The sequence below is a fragment of the Chlorocebus sabaeus genome, chromosome 16 (genome assembly GCF_047675955.1).
Source record: "Chlorocebus sabaeus isolate Y175 chromosome 16, mChlSab1.0.hap1, whole genome shotgun sequence".
Taxonomy (NCBI): domain Eukaryota; kingdom Metazoa; phylum Chordata; class Mammalia; order Primates; family Cercopithecidae; genus Chlorocebus; species Chlorocebus sabaeus.
In genome coordinates this window covers 27,137,544-27,163,843 of record NC_132919.1, presented here as the reverse complement: position 1 = coordinate 27,163,843, position 26,300 = coordinate 27,137,544, and the positions used below count along the sequence as shown (strand labels likewise).

At 44.1% G+C, this 26,300-nt stretch overlaps 1 protein-coding gene across 3 annotated transcripts in view; it reads left to right on the top strand.

Annotated features, from left to right (window-relative positions):
* The window catches only part of PHF12 (PHD finger protein 12), a 47,616-nt gene that overhangs the window by 11,743 nt on the left and 9,573 nt on the right, over positions 1-26,300 (top strand). For 2 of the 3 annotated variants that reach the window (XM_008010854.3, XM_037992796.2), the window contains 5 exons: positions 14,123-14,195; positions 16,895-17,288; positions 19,442-19,562; positions 21,614-21,746; positions 23,424-23,588. In XM_008010854.3, coding sequence (XP_008009045.1) covers positions 14,123-14,195; positions 16,895-17,288; positions 19,442-19,562; positions 21,614-21,746; positions 23,424-23,588 — 886 coding nt within the window. Of the gene's footprint in view, positions 1-13,315; positions 13,339-14,122; positions 14,196-16,894; positions 17,289-19,441; positions 19,563-21,613; positions 21,747-23,423; positions 23,589-26,300 lie in introns of those variants that run through there. The other variant, XM_073004786.1, reaches the window with a different exon arrangement.

Sequence of the window (26,300 nt, the reverse complement as noted above, 5' to 3'; positions counted from 1 at the left end):
CTCACTAAACTACTTGAAAGCCGGAGGCTGACCCATTTCCTCTTCTCACTGCTGTGTAATTCCTGGTGGTATTATAGATGAGAGACATGCAAAAAGGTAAACACTAGTTGGGGAACAAAAATGATATCTGGGTTATTCCAAGTGGACGATACCTTTGTTAACACGAACACAAGGTAGAATTTCTTTTTCCCTAATTACATTTGCTTTCTTTTAAGTTAATCACTTTGGTGTTTAATTTATACCTCTCCCCTGTTTTCTGACAAATTGTAAAGGATATCTCCCAGGAAATGTTTCTCAGTCTTGACAGGACAAAAGACATATAGAGTAACAGCAGGGCAGGGAGAAACTCCGTGCCTGAATGTAGCGCCAGTCTTTCCCACTGATCTGGGCTCTCTGCGTGAGGCTCTTTTTGAAATAAGCTTGAGTGAGCAAAAGAGGACTCTGCAGGGTTTGAATTTAACCGTAGCCCAAAGACATCACTTTACCTCCAAGCCAGGCAGGGATAAGAGAACCTCTCAGAATTACTAGCAAGCTTGAGGTCCAGGTGGACCCCTGTTTGTGGCAGCACAAGCACCTTTTTTACTCAGCTATGATCCTCAGAGGGATGTTGAATATTATTTTTCTCCTGTCTGCATTTGTGCAGAGAACAGAGCAGAGAAACTAATGAAATGCACAGAGCTTCAAGTGAGTTTAAAGAAGCCTCTGCATTATGAAATCAGGCAATGGTAACCTACTCTTGCTTTTCTTTCCACTACCCCTAGGCTCCTGTGATGAGCTGAGTGCTTGTTAATTCCCACGTTCACTAAACCATCATAGTTCTGCTGATTCTCAGTTTTAGAGGAAAACTCTACAGTGAACTTTTTCAATTAGCAGTCATCAATTACTGGTCAGAATATATTATAATTGTGAAAATTATATTCCATTAATCTCATTAAATGTGTCTAAACCTGTAACTTGTCATAGTTCTATACATAGGTTGGCTATATTTAACTTTCCTTGATCTTATTTGCCATTTTTTGCCAAAGTATCATCTAAAATGTAGGGAGAGTTGTCAGTAATTTTGACTTTTTAATAAATATTACTTTGCTTTGTCATTTTTGTTTTGCTGTATCCCTCCTTTGTGGTCCTTGTGGTTTTGCCTGGCATGGGTGACACTTAGCCATTTTAACTTAGCAAACTGTCATACCAAAGGAAATGCCTAATTCTATGATATCAGACATCTGACTGCGGGCTACAGTTTGTTGGTGTTGAAGTAAGCTGTATGTTAAGAAAAGTATCTCCATTTTATTTGTTATAGCATGTCCAAGGTTTATATGCTTGCTGCCTTTCTTTGAGGGCTTTCCTCAGATCTCACCATTTGTGTGTAAACATGCAGACCTTTAGGGTGATCATTCTTTGGTTAGGGACCATCTGAAAGAAAATTGGACCAAAGGGGAAAATCATGGCTCTGGAGAAGCATGTTCAACTCATAAATAGGTCACTGGTGGGTATAACTGGAAGGCTTTGGAAGCCCAAGTCAGCACTGAGCTGTGGCATCAAACTACGGCAGCACAGTTTGACAGCATGCCCAGGAGATTACTTCAGTCCTGTAGGGTGGGGAGCTTTGATGTTTATGAGTAGAAGTGGGGGATGGGAGAGGGTAAGGGTAAAAGAAGGCGGGTATAATCCCTATGCTGGCATGGCCCAAATAATATTCTCCCTCTTTCCTGTTTTTATTGACCCTGTCAGGGGAGGGTAAATTAAACAGAAGTCCCTCCTTAGGAAAAAACAACTGGGTCTTAAGTAGAAACCTGCTCTGAGGCCAGGTGCGGTGGCTCATGCCTGTAATCCCAGCACTTTGGGAGGCTGAGGTGGACAGATCACGAGGTCAGGAGTTCAAGACCAGCCTGACCAACATGGTGAATCCCCATCTTTACTAAAAATACAAAAATTAGCCGGGTGTGGTGGCGCACATCTGTAATCCCAGCTGCTAGGAGGCTGAGGCAGGAGAATCGCTTGAACTGGGAGGCGGAGATTGCAGTAAGCTGAGATCGTGCCGCTGCACTCCAACTTGGGTGACAGAGCGAGACTCCATCTCAAAAAAAAGAAAGAAAGAAAGAAAGAAACCTGCTATGTTGATTTTGTTGAGTTTTAAATACATTGTTAGTATTTTTTGTTTTCTGAGCCTTTATAGAATTTTAAGTCCAATATATATAAACAGTAAACTGGCCCAGATTCCTGAGCTGTGTCTGCAAGAAGTGTGTCCCCTGGCTATTTCCTTTTTCTTGATAGTCTGCTAAAATTTGGCAATAGAATAGTACCCAGTTTTCCATACCTCTGAGACTCTTCCAGAATACAGAGTTGACAGTTTGTTGGTTCTTCCTTCCAATGGAATGTTCCCAAGAGTGTTAGAAAATTACTGTTGAGGCCAGAATTTTGTCCCTTTTCCAAAACAGGTGGGCTCTAGCATCTATCATGAGGTGAATGAATGAAGCCCGTTTTTAAAATGTTTGCACCCCAGCCCATCTTTCTTTGTAGAGAAGCCAGAATTGCAAGAATAGCCAAACCAGGCTAGTGATAGATCAGGCCCTTGGCACTGAGGCTCAGCTTGTAGAAAAGTTAGCAGAGGCAAACAACTGGTATAAATGTTAGTGCTCTACTCTCCCTCCTTCCTTTTTTCCCTGTACTAACTAATAACACTCATATCCAGGTGTCCTTTACAGGGAAGATGCCACCAGCCAGCTCTACATAGAAGGCGATAAAACGGGGGGGCACAGTCAGCCAGTTTAAAAGGATTGTTTGCCTGTGGAAGTGACGCAACTAGCTAGGTTTCTCAATGGGGCATTTGTAATGGCCTGGCACTTCATCGGTTTCCTGGTTAACACTCTCACTAAGGCTTTGCATGAAAAAACCAGCAGTCCTTGTACCTTTTTATGTACTTTGTGGCATTAGTGGTATTTGAGTCAGTAGCCAGGATGAAGGAGGATAAGGGATTAAGGTTGAGGGACTGTATGAATTTTCTCCATCTCTTTAATATCCTTCAATATAGCTATCTTCCTGCAAAAGACAGGCCATACTTGAAGAGAAAAGCTGATGCCCACACAAGTGTCCAGAGGAAGCTTGCTATTTCTGCTGACATTTAAATTTCATTAAATGTTCCCTCAAAACATACACTTTAAAATTTGGGTGTATTAATGCAACTTTTAATTTAAATTAAACTTTACCCAGCACCACTTAGCTTTTCCAGGACATAAGTTTGTTTTCATTTTTAAAAAGCTGGTTCTCTGTGCTCATGGGTCCCTATATAGAGCAAGATGGCTGCTAGGAGGCTGAGGCATGATTGTGGTCCTTTCAGTGATCATCTTCACTCCCCATTTTGGCTAGTACCAACACATTTTCTGAACTGGCTGAGGGCCGCAGGGCCAGTCTGAGGGAGAATAGGCTTGTTCTGAGCACGTATTATGTTTTGCAGTTTGTCTTTCACAGTGCCACTAAATATAATTGCAGGATTTTTATCTGGTAGTGGTCCTCAGATGGATGGATGAGCCCCGTGAATGGTGAAATTAAAAATCAAAACTGCTCAGTCCTATTGTTTGTTGGCTGAACATCTCTTCCCCTACCAAAAAAAGGGTGGGGAGGCATACAGATGATGGTAGGGGCAGTGAATTCTTTCTTAGTCCAACTGATGTTTTATTTCAACTGAAACTGCCATAGATGGCTAGAGAGCTTCTGATTCCTGAAGAATTACAGGTTCTGACAAGAAGGACCCTACCAGTTCATGTGACTGACCTCTTTTGGAAGAGAACCCGCTTAGTAGGCTGTTGGTATATTGTATATGGATATGCTATTTACATAGTGTTCCTGTTAAGTATTTGTATTAAATAGAATTATTTTGTTAATCCAGAAAGAGAAAATGGAGTGTGCTTTTTCTTAAATATTTTTCATCTACTTGCTTTCTTTTGGACTAAGATATACACCAAAGCTTTTAATTTGGTTAAGTGAGATTTTCACGTGTCTCAGACTGCCTTTGGCTCAAGTGTTAAAATGTCAGTGTCGCTTAGGTGGGTGGACAGTTACAAGCAACACATCAGTAACCTCATATATATTTAAAAAAAAAAAAAAAGTCCAGAGCCCAATACCATTTTTATCTACATGTTGTGACACCAAAAAAAGGTCTCTAAAATAAAAGGCAGTCTTTTTGCTTCCCGATCGCTTTCTCTCCCTCTACCTCTCGCCTCTTCCCTTTGTTCTCTTATTCCCCCATCCCCCCTCTCCCCTCCATTTCCAGATTGAGAAACTGCTTGTGCTGGATGGATAATTAACGTGGTGCTGTGGAGCAACAGGTCCCACTGGTAGCGACTAAATCTGAAGTAAATGTTAATGTCGTGCAGGTTCACGTGTATTAATAGGCAAGGGAGGTGAGTGAGGTTAGACTCAGATCAACCACATTGGTATATGGCTTGAAATAGATCCTCTTAATTAGAGAGCCAAGAACCATGACAACTACCAACATCTTCCACTTGCAGTGTTGAGCTGCAGCCTTATTAGTGAATGCAAGGCATTCTAAATTAAAACTGGACTTTATCCTTGGGCTAACAGTTGGGATCATCAGGCTCTGGGCTTTGATTTGAATCTTTGAAACAGAGGTCTGTCAGTACAGGCATTACAGTTAGCTGAGGGATGTGTGTTTGTGGTTTTCTCCTTGATGACTCCAGAAATAGACTGATCTAGATACCCTCCTCAGCATTAGAGATGGGCCGTTTGGATTTGTTTATGGAAGTCTAGGTATGTTAGAGTCATGCTGCAGAGGTTGGCTTTAGGAATTGGTTTGTATGTAAATATTACTCGTAACACTTTGTAGGCCCTCTAGGCCTCACGGAGAGCCACACCAAACTGAGAAACATATCCTCCAATTGAATGTACAGTCTGAAGATTCAGGGCTTTATTGTTATGAACAGCTTTATAACTAACAACATGTCTTTAAGATCAGGTAGTGGTTAAAATAGTGAGCTGGGGCCAGGAGTGGTGGCTCACACCTGTAATCCCAACACTTTGGGAGGCCAAGGAGGGCAGATCACTTGAGGTCAGGAGTTCAAGACCAGCCTGGCGAACATGGTGAAACCCCATCTCTACTAAAAATACAAAAATTAGCCCAGTGTGGTGGTGCATGCCTGTAATCCCAGCTACTCAGGAGGCTGAGGCACAACAATCTCTTGAACCCGGGAGGCAGAGGCTACAGTGCACTGAGATCACACCACTGCACTGCAGCCTGGGTGACAAAGCAAGGCTCCATCTCAAAATAAAATAAATAAAATAGTGAGTTGTAAAAGCAATGAACAGTCGCTTTCTGGCCAGGAATTGTAGACCAGGGCCTTTTAACAAATGATCTGGAAGGAAACTTATCAACAGCAGTGAAGATGGAAAGATATTCTGCAAGAGCTCTGTCTTCAGAGGGCACTGTCATTTCTGCCTATGGAAAAGAATGCCTGTCTCATAGCAATGCAAGCTGTGCTCTTTTGAAGCCAGAAAATAAAGTAGAGGTCCTTGACCTGTTGGCTAAAAAGCTTCCAAGACAAGCCAGCTCGGGTACAGAAGACAGCTATTCCAGGGCTCACCATCCCAAGTACTCAGATAATTCTCAGAAGGAATTGAAAGGTTCAAACACACTGGGTGCAGTGGCTCACGCCTGTAATCCCAGCACTTTGGAAGGAAGAGGCGGGTAGATCACCTTAGGTCAGGAGTCTGAGACCAGCCTGACCAAGATAGTGAAATCCTGTCTCTACTAAAAATACAAAAATTAGCTGGGCATGGTGGCAGATGCCTGTAATCCCAGCTACTCCAGAGGAGAATTGCTTGAACCCGGGAGGCGGAGGTTGCAGTGAGCAGAGATCGCACCATTGCACTCCAGCCTGGACAACAGAGCAAGACTCCATCTCCAAAAAAAAAAAAAGAAGGAAGGAAGGAAGAAAAGAAAGGTTCAAACACTATTGTGCTCTAGACAGACTTAAACATTCATTTTCAGGAGAAATGTCCCCACTCCTAGAACCTTCCTTTTATCAGGTATTTTATCAAAATGCAGAAATATACCAGCTTCTGAAACTATGGCTTCCTCCTGAACTCCTCACTATCCTTAACTTCACTGTCTTTAAAGGCTCACTGGCTGAATTAGCATTTGTTAAATAGCTCTGAATTATGAAAAGAGTAGGAAAAAGCCCATTGTCACCTTCAGGGACCAAATGTCCAAACTTTGGGGCTCTTTGTTGATTCTGGCATCTGTAAGCAATTGAGTTTTATGTAGGTCTTTATGGTAAGAATCAGTTTGTAGTTGATTATATATGGTCTCATTCCTGCATGTCCTTTTCACCTTGTCTCCAGCCCATGAGCCCTAAAATCAAGAACCATGTCTGAAATACCAGCACGTAGCACATTGCCTAGCCTGAAATAAACATCCAATAATGTTTGAGTGGATGGATGACTTTGATCCTCTCTCCCCAAGGCTATTTTTTTTTTTGAGGCAGGGTCCTGCTCCGAAGCCCAGGTTGGGGTACAGTGGTGTGGACACGGCTCACTTCAGTTTTGCCCTCCTGGACTCAAGTGATCCTCCTGCCTGAGCCTCCCAAGTAGCTGGGACTGCAGATGCATGCCACCACACGAGCTCATTTTTGTATTTTTTGTAGAAATGGGGTCTCACCAAGTTGCCCAGCCTGGCCTCTAACTCCTAGTGTCAAGCAATCCTCCCACCTTAGCCTCCCAAAGTGCTGGGATTACAGGTATGAGCCACAGCCTGGCCTAGGCTACTTTTTTGATAGGGTAGATGATAATTTGTTTGCTTTGCGTTCATTTTTCAGTGTGGTACCTAGTACACTGATGAGAAAGTCATGGGTACTCAATAAATACTGACTGATGCAGAAGGAAATTTTCAGCCTTGAGGTTAAGGAGTACCCTCATGGATATTTCACTGTGTACCCCAGAAATAAGAAAACTACTAAAGATTCTTAAAAAACAACTTGGGCTCTGTAGCATATCCCGAGAGTGAACCATAAACAAAACAACAACAACAAAAATAGCTTAGGCTTAAGATTTCAAAGAGCCAGGAACTTTGATTTGGGTGCCAACTCTGCTACTTAGTGGCTTTAGATAAGTCAGTTTCCTCACCTGTAAGATGGAAATAAGAATTATCTCAGAGTGTGGTAGTGAAGATCAAATAAGAACATCTGTTAAATACTTTGTGAACTATAATACCTAGATGTCAATGAAATTATCACTATGCTATTTCTAGGCTTTAGGTTAAGAAACACATTGATGTCTTTACAAAAGCAGCATCGGCTCATTATAGTGTTATAATGTATAGCTGAGCAGCTGAAACTCTGGTAATCTCAGTGTTACGTGACGTTTAACTTTTAATGATTTTTTTTTAAATAAAGGATGACCCCCAGCACCCTGCCTTCATTGATACATGAGGATGAGAGGGAGCGAGGGCAGAGTCTTTTTTTCTTGACAAGCATATCATGATTTAACGACTCTGGTGTGCATGTAATTGTTTCAAAGTTGCACACTAGGCTTATGGGAATACCATTCTTTCAAGGAAGGAGGGGTTTTGGTTTTTGTTTTTGTTTTAGGAAGAGCCTCGCTCTGTCACCCAGGCTAGAGTGCACTGGATGCGGTCTGGGCTCACTTCAACCTCCACCTCCTGGGTTCAGTCAATTCTCTTGCCTCCATAGCTGGGACTACAAGTGTACACCACTACAACCAGCCAAATTTTGTATTTTTAGTAAAGATGGGTTTTTGCCGTGTTAGCCAGGCTGGTCTCGAACTCCTGACCTCAAGTGATCCACCCACCTTGGCCTCCCAAAGTGCTGCGATTATAGGCATGAGCCACCACACCCAGCTGCAGAAGGAGTTTTGAGATGGACAGCTGAGGTGGGGAGTCCTCAGAGTAAGTACACGAGTACCACGAGGCTGCAGAATCTCCTTACTCCCTGGAATCCTTTCCCTGTCATCAGTATTTCTGATATGGAGCAAAACAGCCTCTTTCAGAATTGGTTCCTGAGCTTACCCCAATGACAGTGTCTTTCCTGGAACCGTTTCATGAATCCCTTTCCTCTAAAAAATTTGCATTGAGCTGGGCGCAGTGGCTCACACATGTAATCCCAGCACTTTGGAAGGCAGAGGCAAATGGATCGTTTAAGACCAGGAGTTCAAGACCCAGTCTTCGGCAACTTAGTGAAACCCTATCTCTACAAAACATACAAAACTTAGCCCAACATAGTGGTATGCACCTGTGGTCCCAGCTACTCAGGAGACTGAGGTGGGAGAACTGCTTGAGCCTAGGGGGTTGGGGCTTCAGTGAGCCAAAATTGCCCTACTGCACTCCAGCCTGGGTGACACAATGAGACCCTGCCTCAAAAAAGAGAAAGAAGTTTGAATTGAAAAGCTGCTTTAAATAGCTTGAAGGGAATTAATTGCTTGGAGCAGAGAGGAAACATGGTCATGAGAAAGCTTTATGATGGGTGATTCCTGTGTTCCAGCTGTGCCCATGATGATCATTTTCTAAGATCTTTCTTTCCTATCCATCTAATCTTAGATATTACTGCCTTCTCCCAATATACCATCTTTTCCAATTTGTTATTTCAAGATGTGTGTTCTGTCCCTAAAAAAGCAGCAAATCTTGGCTGGACCAAGTGTTTCATGCCTGTAATCCCAGCACTTTGGGAGGCCGAGGCAGGCAAGATCATTTGAGGTCAGGAGTTCGAGACCAGCCTGGCCAACATGGTGAAGCCCCATCTCTACTGAAAAAGCAAAAATTAGCTGGACGTGGTGGCGGGCACCTGTAATCCCAGCTACTTGAGAGGCTGAGGCAGTAGGATCGCTTGAACCCAGGAGGCAGGGGTTGCAGTGAGCTGAGATCACGCCACTGAACTCCATCCAGCCTGGGTGATACAGTGAGTCTACATCTCAAAAAAAAAAAAAAAGCAAATCTTAGGAAGTGATGACCTTGGCCAGGTGCAGTGGCTCATACCTGTAATCCCAGTACTTTGGGAGGCCGAGGTGGGCGGATCACTTGAGGTTAGGAGGTCAAGACCAGCCTGGCCAACATGGGAAAACCCCATCTCTACTGAAAATATAAAAATTAGCCGGGCGTGGCATGGTGGCTCACACCTGTAATCCCAGCACTTTAGGAGGCCCAGGCGGGCAGATCACAAGGTCAGGAGATCAAGACCATCATGGCTGACATAGTAAAACCCCATCTCTACTAAAAATAAAAATAAATAAATAAATAAAATTATCCAGGCATGGTGGCGGGCGCCTATAATCCCAGCTACTTGGGAGGCTGAGGCTGGAGAATGGTGTGAACCTGGGAGGCGGAGCTTGCTGTGAGCTGAGATCACACCACTGCACTCTAGCCTGGGCGACAGAGCAAGACTTCATCTCAAAAAAAAAATTTTTTTGGAAGGATGGCCTCAGTCTTTTAAATGTTTTGTCTTCATCTGGGAGACAATGCTTGGGTTTCCCTGGACTACTCTCTAAATTCATAGCCCCTATCCATACTTTAGGGCAGACTTAACAAAAGGAGCCTATGGTCATTATCTAGAATTCTGAGAAATGTGTGGTTTTCTTTGTTTGTTTTTTGTTGTTATTTTTGAGACAGGGTCTCACTCCATTGCCCAAGCTGGAGTGCAGTGGCACGATCACGGCTCACTGTAGCCTCTACCTCCCAGGCTCAGGTGATGCTCCCACCTCAGCCTCACAAGTAGCTGGGGCTGGAGGCGCATGCTACCTCACCTGGCTAATTTTTTGTATTTTTAGTAGAGGCGGGGTTTCACCATGTCACCCGGCCAGAGGTGTGTTCTTAAACTTGGTAACTCTAAAAGTGATCCTTTAGAAACCAGCAAGATATGCCCAGGCATGGTGGCTCATGCCTGTAATCCCAGCACTTTGGGAGGCCGAGGCGGGCAGATCACGTGAGGTCAGGAGTTCGAGACCAGCCTGACTAACATAGAGAAACCCCATCTCTACTAAAAATACAAAATTAACCAGGCGTGGTGGTGCATGCCTGTAATTGGGAAGCTGAGGCAGGAGAAGTACTTGAACCTGCGGTGAGCCGAGATCGCACCATTGCACTCCAGCTTGGGAAACAAGAGCAAAACTCCGTCTCAAAAAAAGGAAAAAAGAAAATAAACCAGCAAGATGCTACTTCTGAGAGCCTCTTAATACAAGTTTTAAGCATTTTACCCCTGTGTTAAGATAAACGAGATTAAAAATCAAATTGTTTAAAGAAGATTAAAATGAGTAGAGGTGGGATGGTTCAATAAGTTCAGGTTTGCCAGTATGGACTTGGACTCCTGTTTCATGTCATTGGTTGGTAACTTAGAAAACATAAGTAATTTCATGTGTGACTTAACCAACAAAACAGATGCCTGCCCAGTTGCATTACCTTGACTCATAGCTTTGAAGGATTACACTCACTTCCTAGAAGCTCATTCTTTAGTGTTCCCCAGTCTTTAAAGCTTTATTGAGTACCTACTACATGCCAGGCATTGTACAGGGTGTGGAGGTACAAAGGCAAATGAGGCATGGAGAAGGGGATTCAGACATGTAATAGTTTGAATACAGCGTGGTGCAGAAGTACTCCGGCGAACCAGAGACTTTCAGAGAAAGCTTTCTGGAAAGAATACCTGACTTGAGTCTCAAAAGATAAAGAGTTTACCAGGTGAAGCGGTTGGGGAAGAGTGATGTAGTTGTGGGTAGTAGCCCTGGAGTAAGCAGAGACAACAGATGAGAAACAGTATGGGCTGTGTAGGGAGCCGGCCAACTGATCGAGCTGGAGAAAGAAGAGGGTTCTGGCCACAGGGGTCTTATCTTCAATACTGAGGAGCTTGAACTTTATCTTGTAATGGGTCGGGGAGGGGCATCATTGAAGGGCTTTTAAATCAGGAGAGTGATATGATGAGAATTGTGTCTTGGATAATCATTCTGCCAGCAAGGTTGAGAATAGATTGAGGAAAGCCTGAAGGGTGGCCGAGAGACCATTCACGTCTTGGTGAAAGATCTAAGCCCATTCCACCTTACCTTACTCTTCTCTACTTTAAATGTTTGATGTAGGATATCTTGGTACAAAGCCAGTGGACAGATGAACAGAAGTGATGAGAAACAGAATCAGAAGTGACACCCTTCAGGGTTAATTTTGATAGGACAGCTACTGAAGCATAGCAGAGTCTGTAGGCCTTTGAAAATTACTTGTATGCATTTCAGTAGTTTAGATATGGCCTTTTGCAGAATTACATTGGTGAGAATGAGCGGAGACTTACAGGTGACATTCACCTGTGATCCTCTAGGGCTTGGAGACCTGTCCTAGCAGGCCATTGTTTTTCCAGTTTCTTGATTCCTGGTAAGCATCCTCCTGAGATTTCACTAAGGAAACAGGAAGCAAGGGAAGTAATGAGCTGTGAAGCCTTGATGGGCATCTGACGTGTATGCTTAGGGCTCTGGGGAAACAGGGAGCTAAGAAAATTTGCCAAGTCAAGTGCTATTTTATGTAGAAATGGTAAAACAGCATAACTTTAAGTGCTGAGAAAATATGGAGAGTCCTTGTATAGTAAAAAAAATCAAGTTTGGTTTTTTTGTTTTTTGTTTTTTGGGTTTTTTTTTTACTATTTCTCCCATTCTTCAAAGAAAAATTTCCTGCATACCATTCCAAGTAGATTACTTAACAAAGAACCCAAAGATAAGAATTTCTTTTTTTTTTTTCTTGAGACAGAGTTTCACTCTTGTTGCCCAGGCTGGAGTGTAATGGCATGATCTCGGCTCAGCGTAACCTCCGCCTCCTCAGTTCAAGTGGTTCTCCTGCCTCAGCCTCCTGAGTAGCTGGGATTACAGGTGTGTGCCACCATGCCCAGCTAATTTTGTATTTTTAGTAGAGATGGGGTTTCTCCATGTTGGTCAGGCTGGTCTCGAACTCTCGACCTCAGGTGATCCACCCGCCTCCACCTCCTAAAGTGCTGGGGTTACAGGCGTGAGCCACTGCGCCCGGCATCAACACTGCGCCCGGCATCAAAGATAGGAATTTCTTTTTTTCTTTTTTTTTTTTTTGGGAGGCGGGACAGAGTCTCGCTCTGTCACCCAGACTGGAGTGCAGAGACACAATCTCAGCTCACTGCAAGCTCCGCCTCCTGGGTTCACGCCATTCTCCTGCCTCAGCCTCCTGAGTAGCTGGGACTACAGGTGCCCACCACCACGCCCAGCTAATTTTTGTATTATTAGTAGAGACAGGATTTCACCATGTTGGCCAGGCTGTTCTCAAACTCCTGACCTCATGTTCCACCTGCCTCGGCCTCCCAAAGTGCTGGGATTACAGGCTTAAGCCATCATGCCTGGACTGTTTTTTGGTGGTTTGTTTGTTTGTTTGTTTATTTTGAGATAGAGTTTCGCTCTTGTTGCCCAGGCTGGAATGCAATGATGTAATCTCAGCTTACTGCAACTTCCGCCTCCTGCGTTCAAAGGATTCTCCTACCTCAGCCTCCCAAGTAGCTGGGATTACAGGTGCCCACCACCACGCCCAGCTAATTTTTGTATTTTTAGTAGAGATGGGGTTTCACCATGTTAGCCAGACTGGTCTCGAACTTCCGATTTCAGGTGATCTGCTGTGTGCACAACCTCTATATTATAAAGATACAAGGAGGGAAGAGATCCAATCATTGTCCTAGTCCCTCTAATAAAATAAATAAGAGAACTACTGAAATGGGCAAAGCATGAGAAGTGCCAAAAGAGAACTAAACCATGCAGCAAGAGGTCCAAGATACAGGAGTAATATGAACTCATGGAAAAGCTGTTTGGTTATCTATTGTCACATAACAAACAACACCAAAACTCAGTGGCCTGGTATAGAAACTCGTTATTATCTCTCACAGTTCTGAGGGTTGCCTGGGCTCTGCTGGGTGGTTTTTCTGTTTCACATGATGTTGGCTGGGACTGCAGTCATTTGGAGGCTTCACTGAACTGGTATGTCACATACCATGACTCACTCACATAGCAGTAGTTGCTGCTGTGTGTTGGCTTGGAGTTCAGCTGAAGCTGTTTTTTTGGTTTTTGTTTTCTCAAGATGGAGTTTCGCTCTGTTGCCCAGGCTAAGAGTGCAGTGGTGCGATCTTGGCTCACTGTAACCTCCACCTCCCAGGTTCAAGCAATTCTTCTGCCTCAGCCTCCCAAATAGCTGGGATTACAGGCATGTGCCACCATACCTGACTAATTTTTATATTTTTAGTAGAGATGGGGTTTTGCCATGTTGGCCAGGCTGATCTTGAACTCCTAACCTCAAGTGATCCACCAGCCTCAGCCTCCCAAAGTGCTGGGATTCCAAGTGTGAGTCACTGCGCCCGACCTAAAACTGTTGATTGGAATACCTTGTCTCCTCCATGTCCTCTCTCATAGCATGACAGCAGGGCTCTAAGATGGAACTTTCCAAGCATATTTTTTAAAAAGTAGAATCTGCAGATCTCTTAAGGCCCAGCTTTGGAAGTTGCAGCATTGTCACCTCTGCTGCATTCTGTGATCAAAGCAAGTCATAAGACAAGCACAATTCAAGAGGAGGGAAAGGGACTACCTGTGGATGGGAGGCAGAGCAAATAATTTGCAGCTGTCTTTAATCCATCACAGCTGATTGAGGCAGATATGAAAGGATGAATAGAGTTTTGACAGGCATAGCTTTCTAAAGGAAGGGTATTCTAGAGGAAGAAATAGGGAGTCTTCCATTTGATTAGTGGGAAGAGCACCTGAAGGGGTCTGGGAAGATGGAATGGGACCATGTGACAGGGCTGTGAACAGCAGCTAGAAAAGCTTGGCCCTATACTAACAGGCTTTAAGAAAACAGTGTGGAGGACCTCTCAGGTATTTTATTATACTTTCCCTACAAACCCAGTGTTAATAGCTCTGGATTTGGCTTCTGTCTCTAAGGCGTGGGAAGGGATGCTCACTCCTTAGGTTATTATGAGTGATGCTGACTTAGGCATTTTGAAGGAGGAGACAACCCTAGCAGTCCTGCAGAACTGGCCACAATAGGAGTTTAGGAACATGCAAACCTAGCTAGGCTTTTCCTACTGCCTCAAAGGGCTAGTTACTTAGTCTTGCCCTTGTCTGTTCCCCACAGTAACCCTCCACTGAGTGAAGAAATGTTGCCTCCTGGAGAGTGGATGTGTCACCGGTGCACTGTTCGCCGAAAGGTAATAATGCTGCTTTCTGAAGACTGTCCAGAAAGCCTGATCCAGAGCACTGATATGCTAGAGCTAAGACGGCCTAGCCCTGAAGGCATTCTTGTCCCTTCTTCTTGTCTCTTCCAGCCCTGGAATCACCCCACTCTTCCCATGGTGACTGTTTGGAATCCAGTAGGGCCTAAAAATCCAAACATGGGCTGCTGAAATGGGCAGAAGAGGTGTGTTAACTTACTGAGCCGTGTTTAGTCACTAGTGACAGGAGTAGTCTTATCTTCTTGTTAACTTCCTAATAAGTGGCCTGAATGTGGCAGCCTTATCCATGACTGAAGAATGAAGGCTGCTTCTCCAGCTTGATGGAAAATGGAGTTTTCTCTCACCCCAAGGCAAATAAGTCACTGGTATCCAGAGACTTGTCATACTGACAGAGAGGATTTTGAACCCATTTGTACCCCAAGTTGCCTAATCTTTCTTTAGCTTCGCGTCCTTCAGCTTTGATAATTTAGTACTGGCTTCAAGAATATGGTTTATTATTTTCTACTTTCAGAACTCTTGTGGGCAACAAGAGCTATATTCTCCCTTATTAAAAAAGGAAGTAGGTGTGCTTGCACCCAGATTATGATTGACCCAACCCTCAAATTATAGGCTATGGATTAGAATTTGTGCATTGTAATCCACCCCCCTGTGCTCCCCACACTAATTATACACCAAGCAACTTTCCTATGTTGTGACCTCACCTCTATTTGCCTGGTCCCTGAACGTGATGTCACAATGAATGATGACTTCCTTGGTTGCAGAAACAGGATGAGATGATTCAGGTTGTGGTTTATGTGTGTAACAGTTTCAGCCTTTAAGAAAGAAAGTAAACAAGCAGACATTATTTTTCAAATATGTGCATAAGGGTTCATATTAAAAAGCAAGCCAAAGCCCAGTCAACCACCTAACCACAGCTGTAGTTAAATTTCTCCATAAACCAAGCTATCTTCCAGCCTCTCCACCTTCCAAGATCCTTTCCTGTGCATCCCTAATTAGGTAAGAGCAGGGCTAGTTAGAGGCACCTGCCAGCTAAGAGCCCTCTCAAACTTGCCACTCAAAAAAGCTGGACCTGAAAAGGTTTAGGGGAGCTGAAGGAAAAGAGGTAAAGAGGGTGGAGAAAAGGAAATACTATGTTAGTTTGTATGCCAGGTGTTTTAATTATGTTATCCCATTATCTATCCATCCAGCCATAGATGGATACTGAATGCTGGCAGTAGATTTCCATTTTAGAAAGGAAGAAACAGAGGCTCAAAAATGTAGAGTAACTTTCCCAAGGACTCAAAGGAATTGACAGAACCAGTATTTGAACCAAATTCTCTCATTCCGAACCTCTGTTACGTCTTCATCAGTTTTCTAGGAGCAGAGCTACTTGTTGGGGATTATAGGATGCCCTTTTCTAACAGGGCACTTCTCCTAAGATGCCTCTTACCTTTCACATGGACCTCTTTGCCTACCAGTGCCAAGTCTGCCTTTTCCACCATCACCAGCACTACTCCCCTTTGGCCTCCTGTATTTACACTGAAGTGAACTGAAATAATACATCCTCTGGCCTTCATCAGCTCCTGACATTCAGGTCCTATCATGATTCGTAGTGGAAGCACTAGGTCCTACTCCAACTCCAAATTATCCCTTTCATATATATGACCCTTTTTATCTCCCTCCACCATATCCCTGAGAGGAAAAGAAAGATTTTTCTGTCTCATTTTACAGATCAAGAAATTCTTGCCCACCAGCATGAGTCACCACAAGGTCAGAGGGAATCAGTGGCAGAAGTAGGACAAGATCACAGGTCTCCTACCTGGAGATCAGTGTTAAACCTTCATTTGACTACTCTATTTGGAGTCCTGGAGGAAAATGTTCTATCAGATAGATATCCAGTCCTACTGAGTACACTTAATCTTTTTCCATTTCCCCACTTTCTAATAAGTGTCACTTATTTTGAGCAAAGTTTTAAAAACCATTCAGGAGGTCAGGAGGCTGTATAGTGATCTCATTGATTTTTTTTTTTTTTTTTTTTTTTTTTTTTTGAGATGGAATCTTGCTCTGTTGCCCAAGCTGGAGTGCAGTGGTACAATCTCAGCTCACTGCAACCTCTTCCTCCCAGGTTCAAGCGATGCTCCTGCCTCAGCCTCCTGAGTAGCTGGGATTACAGGCGTGTGCCACCACACCCAAATGATTTTTGTGTTTTTAGTAGAGATAGGGTTTCACCATGTTGGCCAGGCTGGTCTTGAACTCCTGACCCCAGGTGATCTGCCTGCCTCAGCCTCCCAAAGTGCTGGGATTACAGACATGAGCCACCATGCCTGACCCATTGATTTTTACTATTAGTCTCACTAAATTTATTCTCACTGTGTTACCTTTTTAGCCCTTTACCCTATACTTTATAGATGTTGTATGTCATATGATGAGTTAGTGTTAATGATATATATTTTGTATAGTTATTCCTAACTTTCCATGCTTTTTGGTGATTCTCTGATGCAACAGTTTTATCAGCTTTAGTTCAATTATAGTTGTGTCAACTTTAACAGACCAGTGTTCCAAGTCACCAGGTAGATGAGTCTGTGATATGTGAAGGCCTTTTACAATTTTGGTTAGTGGTCTACCAGGACTTTGTAGCACCCATCTCTTTGTTTCATGGTACTTTTCATGATGGGCCCACCTGTTCATTTGCACAGAAACGAGAGCAGAAAAAGGAGCTGGGTCATGTCAATGGACTGGTGGACAAATCTGGCAAACGGACTACATCCCCCAGCAGTGACACTGACTTGTTGGACAGATCGGCCAGCAAAACTGAACTAAAGGCCATTGCCCATGCTCGGATCCTGGAAAGGAGAGCCAGCAGGCCTGGCACGCCCACATCCAATGCCAGCACAGAGACCCCCACCTCTGAGCAGAATGATGTCGACGAAGACATCATTGACGTGGATGAGGAACCAGTAGCAGCGGAGCCAGACTATGTGCAGCCCCAGCTGAGGCGGCCCTTTGAGCTGCTGATTGCTGCCGCCATGGAGCGGAACCCCACCCAATTTCAGTTGCCCAATGAACTGACTTGTACCACTGCACTACCAGGTCAGCCAAACCATCATCATATCCCTCCCCAACCCCAGTTTCCCCAAAGGACCAGCACGAAAGCAGTGCTTCCTGTGGAGTCACTGTTCATGTAGCTACTGTCTTGGGTTTCTGTTCCTGGTTCTGCTTGGAGAGATCTTTGAAGGTCTTAGCCATTACAGAGCTTACTCAGTTTTCCATTTTCTCAGTTTCTGAACTCCTTTCCCACCGCCCCACCCCCAGAATTATCTTTTTCCTTTTTTTTTTTTTTGGAGAAAGAGTCTCACTTTGTCACTCAGGCTGGAGTGCAGTGGTGCGATCTCAGTTCACTGCAACCTCCGCCTCCCAGGTTCAAGTAATTCTCGTGCCTCAGCCTTCCAAGTAGCTGGGACTACAGGCGCATGCCACCATGCCTGGCTAATTTTTGTATTTTTAATAGAGATGGGATTTCACCATGTTGGTCAGGCTGATCTTGAACTCCTGATCTCAGGTGATCCGCCCACCTCAACCTCCCAAAGTGCTGGGATTACAGGTGTGAGTCACCACACCCGGCCCCAGAATTATCTTTAAAAATATAGATAGATAGATAGATAGATAGATAGATAGATAGATAGATAGATAGATGTATATTATACATTCACATGGTTCAAAAATCAAAAAATATTAAGGGCTACAATGAAAATTTCCCTCCCACCCATCTGCCATTTGCCTACTTTCCACCTTCCTGCTCTTCACAGGTAACCACTGGTTGATTCTTCTCAAATTTCTTTGTGCATGTAAAAGCAAATACAGATATATGCTGATTAATTTCCCCTTAAGTAACATACTAGGTAACCCATTCTACACCTTGCTTTTTTTGTTGTTGTTTTCACTTTAAAATATTTTCTAGAAGTCTTTTTATATTAATATAGATTTTTTTTTTTTTTTTTTTTTTTGAAACAGTCTTGCTCTGTCACCCAGGCTGCACTGCACTGTGGTGCAGTGGTGTGACCACAGCTCAAGCAATCCTCCCACCTCAGCCTCCCAAGTAGCTGGGACCACAGTTGCACACCACCACACCCAGCTAATTTTTATATTTTTTATAGAGACAGGGTCTCACTCTGTTGCCAGGGCTGGTCTCGAACTGTGCTCACACGATCCTCCTGCCTCAGAGGCTCCCAGAGTGCTGGGATTATAGGCATGAGCCACTGCACCTGGCCTTCTCACTTTTTTTAATGGTTTCATAGTAGTTCATTATACAGATACGTCATAATTTATTTAACCAATTTTCTATTAATGGACATTTAGGTTCCAAATATTTTGTTACTACTGGTAGTGCTTCAGTGAATAACTTTGTAAATACATCATTGTATACATGTATAGATGTGTAACTATATCTATAGGACAATAAAATTGCTGGGTCAAAACTATGCATTTATAGTTTTGATAGATATTGCCAAATTGTCCTCCATTCTTTTTTCTTTTTTTTTTAAGTCCTGGCTTCTTGATACCGTAAAGCTTCTACGTCTTACTTTTTCCTCCCAAAGTGAAATTGGTAGACTTAAGAAGAATGCATATGGAATCAAAGCTTCTCTGATTTTTATGAAAATGTGGGCCAGGTGTGGTAGCTCACACCTGTAATCTTGGTACTTTGAGAGATCGAGACAGGAAGATCACTTGAGGCCAGGAATTGGAGACCAGTCTGAGCAACATGATGAGACCCTGTCTCTCAAAAAATAAAAATAAAAAAGTTAGCTGAGTTTGGTGGCCCACACTTGTAGTCCTGGCTAATATGGAGGCTAAGGCAGGAAGGTTGCTTGAGCCCAGTAGTTCAAGGTTGCAGGCCAACTCCACAGAATAGTCCTTGTTGACTACATGACTTGGACATTTACATTTCTTAGGTTGCCAGTATCTAATCTAGCATTTCTGACCATTTTATGTTTGTAAAACAGTTAGATGTGTTTCTGCCATAGAACAGATGACTTCTGATTCTGACTTATGTATTAGTCTCTTTTTTTTCTTCCTTTCTCATTCTTTTTTCTAACTTAAAATCAACCCCAGGGGCCTTAGAGAGAAAGCCATGCCTAGGTCATGGCACATGCTTAAGATCTGTTTTTTCCCTTATGTTGTTTCCATATTGCAGGCTAGGCACTCAGAAGCCAGGGATAGCTCAGCACCATCACTTTCTTTTCTAGGTTCTAGCAAGAGGAGAAGAAAGGAGGAAACAACAGGGAAAAATGTTAAGAAGACACAGCATGAATTAGATCACAATGGTCTCGTTCCCTTACCGGTCAAAGTCTGCTTCACGTGTAACAGGTATTTTCTTTCATACTAAGGGGCTCTTTCTCATGTTTAGCAAATGATACTTTTTCTCTCATCACCTCTTCCAGACCAGGTTATGTTAAATGGGAACAGCCCATATTCTGATGGTATGAGTAAACAGAGACTGACTAATGGATTGATGAGAGCCTTTAATGTGTATGTGTTAACAACATATTTTCTGAAGAATCACAGTATAGGAGTACTGTGAACTGTGTTGAGGCCGAGCACGGTGGCTCATGCCTGTAATCTCAGCAATTTGGGAGGCCAAGGCAGTCAGATTGTTTGAACCTGGGAGCTTGAGACCAGCCTGGGCAACACAGTGAAACCGTGTCTCTACAAAAAAAAAATTTTTTTAATGAGCCAGGTATGGTGATATGCACCTGTAGTCCCAGCTACTCAGGAGGCTTAAGCAGATTAGCCCTGGAGGCTAAACTGTGATCATGCCACTGCACTCCAGCCTGGACAACAGAGCAAGACCCTGTATTTTAAAAACAAAAACAATGGCCTGGCGTGGTGGTTTACGCCTATAATCCCAGCACTTTGGGAGGCCGAGGCGGGCAGATCACGAGGTCAGGAGATCAAAACCATCCGGGCCAATGTGGTGAAATTCCATCTTTACTAAAAATACAAAAATTAGCTGGGCGTGGTGGCATGCGCCTGTAGTCCCAGCTACTCCAGAGGCTGAGGCAGGAGAATCACTTGAACCCAGGAGGCGGAGGTTGCAGTGAGCTGAGGTTGCGTGCCACTGCACTCTAGCCTGGTGACAGAGCAAGACTCCATCTCAAAAAAACTGTTTAGACACTAGAACAAGAGGAGTTGGACTTAAACTAAACATTAACTTGAATCACTTAAGATGAGTTTAAAAGTAGTGTAAGGATCTATAATAGTGTATATTGGACTGGATAACTTCCAAAAGCCCCTAGGGCTGCCCCAGTTGTAGTGTCTGGGACACAGGTTTCCTTCAAATAGGATCTCTGACAGAAACCAGCTGTTTCAGTTACTGAAGCTGGACTTGTTGGCTTAGGTGTGTTAGAAGTACTGTATTATGGTCAGAGCAGAGCAGTAAGAGAACGTAACTATCAAAAAAGTATTTCACAGCAAAAGCTATAGGGGAAGGGAACTAGATAGTAGAGTGACAGAACTCTGAGCCAGGACAAACTGTGGCTCCAGTGCATCTTGGGGACCCCAGAAGTATTGTAGTTACAAATCGTAGTTGTCATTTGCTTAGTCCTCCTCCCTTGAACCTTGCTTACATGAATACATTACAAAATCATCTTTCCAGCACACCTCTAATTGTCAGTTCTGCTGAGTGCTTCATACAGAAGATAAATATTTTCTTGCTATAGTTAAGACTCCAGAAAGGCTGCTAGTGATTTTTTAATGAAGTAGCCTCTCTCTTTTAAGAAGTAGGGAGATCAGAGCAGAGTTCACTGTTTTCCCCTAGTGAGTACTGGACATTGATCATCCCTGCTCTGACAGCCACTTTAGCTGTACTCCAACTAAACATTCACTTTCCCACAAGACACATTCTTCTTAGAAAAGAGAATAATGGAGAACCTAATGGGAACCCCCAAATCCATCCATCTGTTTTTTTGTTTTTTTTTTTTTTAAGATAGAGTTTCGCTTTGTAACCCAGGCTGGAGCGCAGTGGTGCCATCTTGGCTTGCTGCAACCTCTGGCCTCCTGGGTTCAAGCGATTCTCCTGCCTCAGTCTCCCGAGTAGCTGGGATTACAGGCGCCCACCACCACGCCTGGCTAATTTTTTGTATTTTTAGTAGAGACAGGGTTTCCCGTGTTGGTCAGGCTAGTCTTGATCTCCTGACCTCAGGCGATCCGTCCACCTCGGCCTCCCAAAGTGTGGGGATTACAGGCGTGAGCCATCGTGCCAGCCCCATCCATCTTTCTAATCATGAGTGTAACTGAATCACTGGAGGAAGATGTGGGAGAATGTTAGGATTAAGAAGGGGAGGCTGTTCCACAGGTCAAGAGTTAGTTTGAATTTTCCTTTTCTTGCCACAGAAATGGCCTACATCTCTTTTTTGCAGGAGTTGCCGCGTGGCTCCTCTCATCCAGTGTGACTATTGCCCTCTCCTGTTTCACATGGACTGCCTCGAGCCGCCGCTCACTGCCATGCCCCTCGGCAGATGGATGTGTCCGAATCACATCGAACATGTAGTGGTAAGCACAGCAGTGTCCATTCAGTCATCAACAGGCATAGCTGGAGTGTGGACTGATTAGTAGAAAGCATATTAAGGTCAGCTTGGTGCCAAGTTTACCACATATTTACCAAATATTTGACATATTTCAGCTATGCTTTTTCTCACAATGTTTTGTTTCGGCTACCCACACAGACTTTACTCACTAGTGCTTTGCTGTTTGTAAGTGACTTCTTCTACAGAGAATTAAGCAGTTGATGTTATAGCCCTAAAAGGGGAGTATATTAGATCCAACCTTAAGGAAATAAATCGCTGGCTGTCTGGGGTACGTGTGTCCCAGGCACCAAATGAAGTTCAGTAAATAAGCTGTTGAATGAATAATGGTGTGAAGGTTCCTATTGCTTTATCTTCCAAGAGTCTTGGGTTTATTTTCCAGACTGAGGCTAGAACAGAGCTGTCACTTGCTATCTCCAAAAGAAGTTTAGGACATCTTTTTATAGGCAGTTAGAACAGTCACTCACAAGATTGAATGGGAGAGGATTTGAGGAGGAGGAGCTCCCTCATAAGAGCAACCTTCCAGATTAAAAGGGCTACTGCTTAAGACATTGTCTGTCAAATGATGATAACCATGGAATGACCGTTGGCCTTCATGACAATGTGCTGCTGACCTTACACTGAGAGGAACCTCGGTTAAAGATTTGCACACGTTAAAGATTTGCACACGTGGAAGAGAAGAGTTCCTTTGTGTTCTTTTGACTCATGCTACTCAAAAATTTTTCTGGAGGAAAATCTAGTCTTGTTTTGCTTCCTTGTATCTCTCCTAGTCTTGTTTTGCTTCCTGATGAACCAGAAAAAAAAATGACCATAAGCAATTTACCCAAATATGAAACTTAAAGAGCAGCTTTCTAGCAGCTGACAACTTCTTAGTTGGTTACATTTTTACTAGCCACTTAAAGGTTTTTCCTGATTTATGAATTAGGAAGCTGCCACAACAGGTCCTTTCTTTTGAATTAAAACATAGGGGCCCAGATGTAGAAGAGGAAAAGTGGCATAATTTCGGTATGCCTTCTGTGTATTATTGCAGAAACTCTTCTTTCTTTTCTCCCTTTGGCCTCTAAGAGCAATCCAGGGTTTTCCTTTCCAGTAGAGGAAGACTGATACCAAGATGGGTTAACTTACGCTCCTTGGTACCGTGGAGTAGGAATAGAGCAGAGCACACAGAGTTCTGGTTCTGACCCAGTTGTCAGCCAAGCTCCTATGTAGAACACAGTCCTGCTTTTCCTGTGAGAGAGGCCCTTGCTGGGAAGGGAGACTGGGTCTCTTAAGGGTCAAAGCATATGTCTCCTCTGAAACCTGTGCTGCTATTGGAGGACCCTGCAAAGGCTTCTCTGAGCTGGAACAGAAGACTGTCAGAGGCTGAATTTGGAAGGGCACTTCTTGCTTGATTTCTCCTGCCTGCCTTAAGGCTCTCTAGGGAGCGGGAACATACTGGCTTTCTTCCACTGGACTGGGCAGGGCTGAATAGGAAGTCTCGTCCATGTTCCCTTGCTCTCTGACAAGAGTGCCGACATCCTGGTCTCTAATTGAGGGAACCCATGTGGCCAAGGGCTTCTAGTTTTTAAACACAGGGAATGGGGTTAACTGGGACAGGAGGTGCCTTTTGAGGCTCACCACAGGGTTGTGTCTGCTTTGTCCCTAGCTGAACCAGAAGAATATGACACTGAGCAATCGGTGCCAGGTGTTTGATCGTTTCCAGGACACCATTTCGCAGCATGTTGTCAAAGTGGACTTCCTGAACCGAATCCACAAGAAGCACCCCCCTAACCGGCGTGTGCTCCAGTCAGTCAAAAGAAGAAGCTTGAAGGTGAGTCACAATCAGGGACAGGCAAGATGGTAGTCTGCCTGCCATCATGGGTTAGACGGAGGATCACTGTCCCGGTTTTACAGGCAGGGAAACTGAAGACCCAGAGATGTGTTTGTGGTGTCTAGTGAGTAATGAGTGTGACCTTCATTTTAATACTTGGGGATGATGGTCAGGATTATGAGGGCCAAACCTCAAGTTAGCCTTCGAAGTCTACCAGTGTCTAGTTTTCCAAAGGATAAGCACTCTTGGCCGGGCACGGTGGCTCAAGCCTGTAATCCCAGCACTTTGGGAGGCTGAGGCGGGCGGATCACAAGGTCAGGAGATCGAGACCATCCTGGCTAACACAGTGAAACCCCGTCTCTACTAAAAAAAAAAATACAAAAAACTAGCCGGGCGTGGTGGCGGCGCCTGTAGTCCCAGCTACTTGGGAGGCTGAGGCAGGAGAATGGCGTGAACCCGGGGGGCGGAGCTTGCAGTGAGCCGATATCGCGCCACTGCACTCCAGCCTGGGGCACAGTGCAAGACTCCGTCTCAAAAAAAAAAAAAAAAAAAGGATAAGCACTCTTCAGCCCATCCCACCAAACCCAAATGTGCTCTTTTGTTACTGCCACCCTCACCTAACACTCATTCTATCTGTTTCTGTTGGATGGTCTCTGTCCACAAGGCAAGGTAAAGGTGGGGGTGATTAAGCAGAAAGAGCCATGTGGAAGGTGAAGAGCTAATCCCAGCTCAGGAACTTAAGTGGAAAATATCTAAAGGAAAGTTAAATCTGTTTTTCCAGGCTGCTGTTAATATATCACCAATACTCCAAATTGTAGCATAGCTGTAATAATACCTAACATTTATATGCACTTGACATTGACCAAAGTGTGTTTACAGAGACTGACAGAAAAATTTCCCTTGAAAAGCATTTGGTGGTAGTGAGGATGTTTTTAAACCATTCAGTCCCCTCATTCAGTTAACCTAGAGGGCCCAACACTATACACCCGTATATAAACTTGTTTTTCTTTTTTGAAATGATCCCACAGTCTTATGTGCTAACAGAAACCAGCACTTCTCAAGTATGACCACTTGGTGGCAGCCACACTTTAAAATCAATCACCCGCGGTGGCTCACGCCTGTAATCCCAGCACTTTGGGAGGCCGAGGCGGGTGGATCACCTGAGATCAGGAGTTCGAAACCAACCTGACCAGCATGGTGAAACCCCATCTCTACTAAAAATACAAAACATTAGCCGGGCGTTGTGGCAGGTGCCTGTAATCCCAGCTACTTGGGAGACTGAGGCAGGAGAATCATTAGAACCTGGGAGGTGGAGGTTGCAGTGAGCCGAGATCACGCCATTGCACTCCAGCCTGGACAACAAGAGTGAAACTCTGTCTCAAAAAAAAAAAAAAAAAATCAGTCACACCGCTGCCATTACCTTCATTGGGTATCAGTCCTAACAAGATGCTAACTGTTGAAAACTGTATAACAAACTTAACTGGGCAAATATTTACACATCAGTGGAGACACAGATTTTCCAAAACTAGATTCAAATATTTTGGTGATGGATGATATTAAAAGTAGTATGCCTCATCTTAGTGAAACAGATCTAAAAGTAATCCAGACTGTGTAATTCACCGTATAGATTTGTCAGAGAACATGGCTGCTGAAGTGAACAGTCCAGGAGACCTTGATAAAAATCCTGTCATTGTATGGTGCCCCTCCCCGCTTTTTAAGTGTTTCTCGAGTGAGGAAACTCAAAGGGCATGAGTTACCTGCAAAGCATTTTGTACTTGGACAGTTTGAGAATGAAATGAGGACTGTAGCACCATAGAACATTGGTGAAGAACCCCAGCTCTCTCCTGCTTGATTCTAGCAATTCAGGAAAAATCTGCTGAGAACTTTGTATCTTGGTTGTGAATTTCTCTTCCAATTAGCCCTTCACTCTTCCCCAGGGGTAGTCTTAGACTAGTCCACTGTTCCATTCCTCTTCCTCTCATTCCTGGGTGATCTCAGAAAGCCCATGGCACCAGCTAAGGCCATCACCAGCCCTTGGTGATGACTCTCAACTCCATATTCCATGCCTTTCTCCTTATATCCAGACTCATATCTGCTTGCCCATCCCACAGATATCTCAGGATGAACCTCCCTAAGACCAAAAGTCTTCTGCCTCCACATCTGCTCTGCCTCCTATGTCTCCTATTAAAGTAAATAACAATGATCACGCCGGGCGCGGTGGCTCAAGCCTGTAATCCCAGCACTTTGGGAGGCCGAGACGGGCGGATCACGAGGTCAGGAGATCGAGACCATCCTGGCTAATACAGTGAAACCCCGTCTCTACTAAAAAATACAAAAAAATAGCCGGGTGAGGTGGCGGGCGCCTGTAGTCCCAGCTATAGGGAGGCTGAGGCAGGAGAATGGCACAAACCCGGGAGACGGAGCTTGCAGTGAGCTGTGATCCGGCCACTGCACTCCAGCCTGGGCGAAAGCGCCAGACTCCCTCTCAAAAAAAAAAAAACAATGATCACTACTCAGTCCCTCAGACCAAATTCTGGGAGCCATTTTCAGTTCTTCTTCCCTTGTCTACCATAAGGATTTTGTCACCAAATCTGTTGGTTCTCTGGATGTTTTCCAAATCCACAAAGTGCTATCACATCTCTATACCTTACATGCTTCTCCCCCTCCCTTATTTTTCCTTTATCTGCCTGGAAGATCCTTCTCAACTTCCAA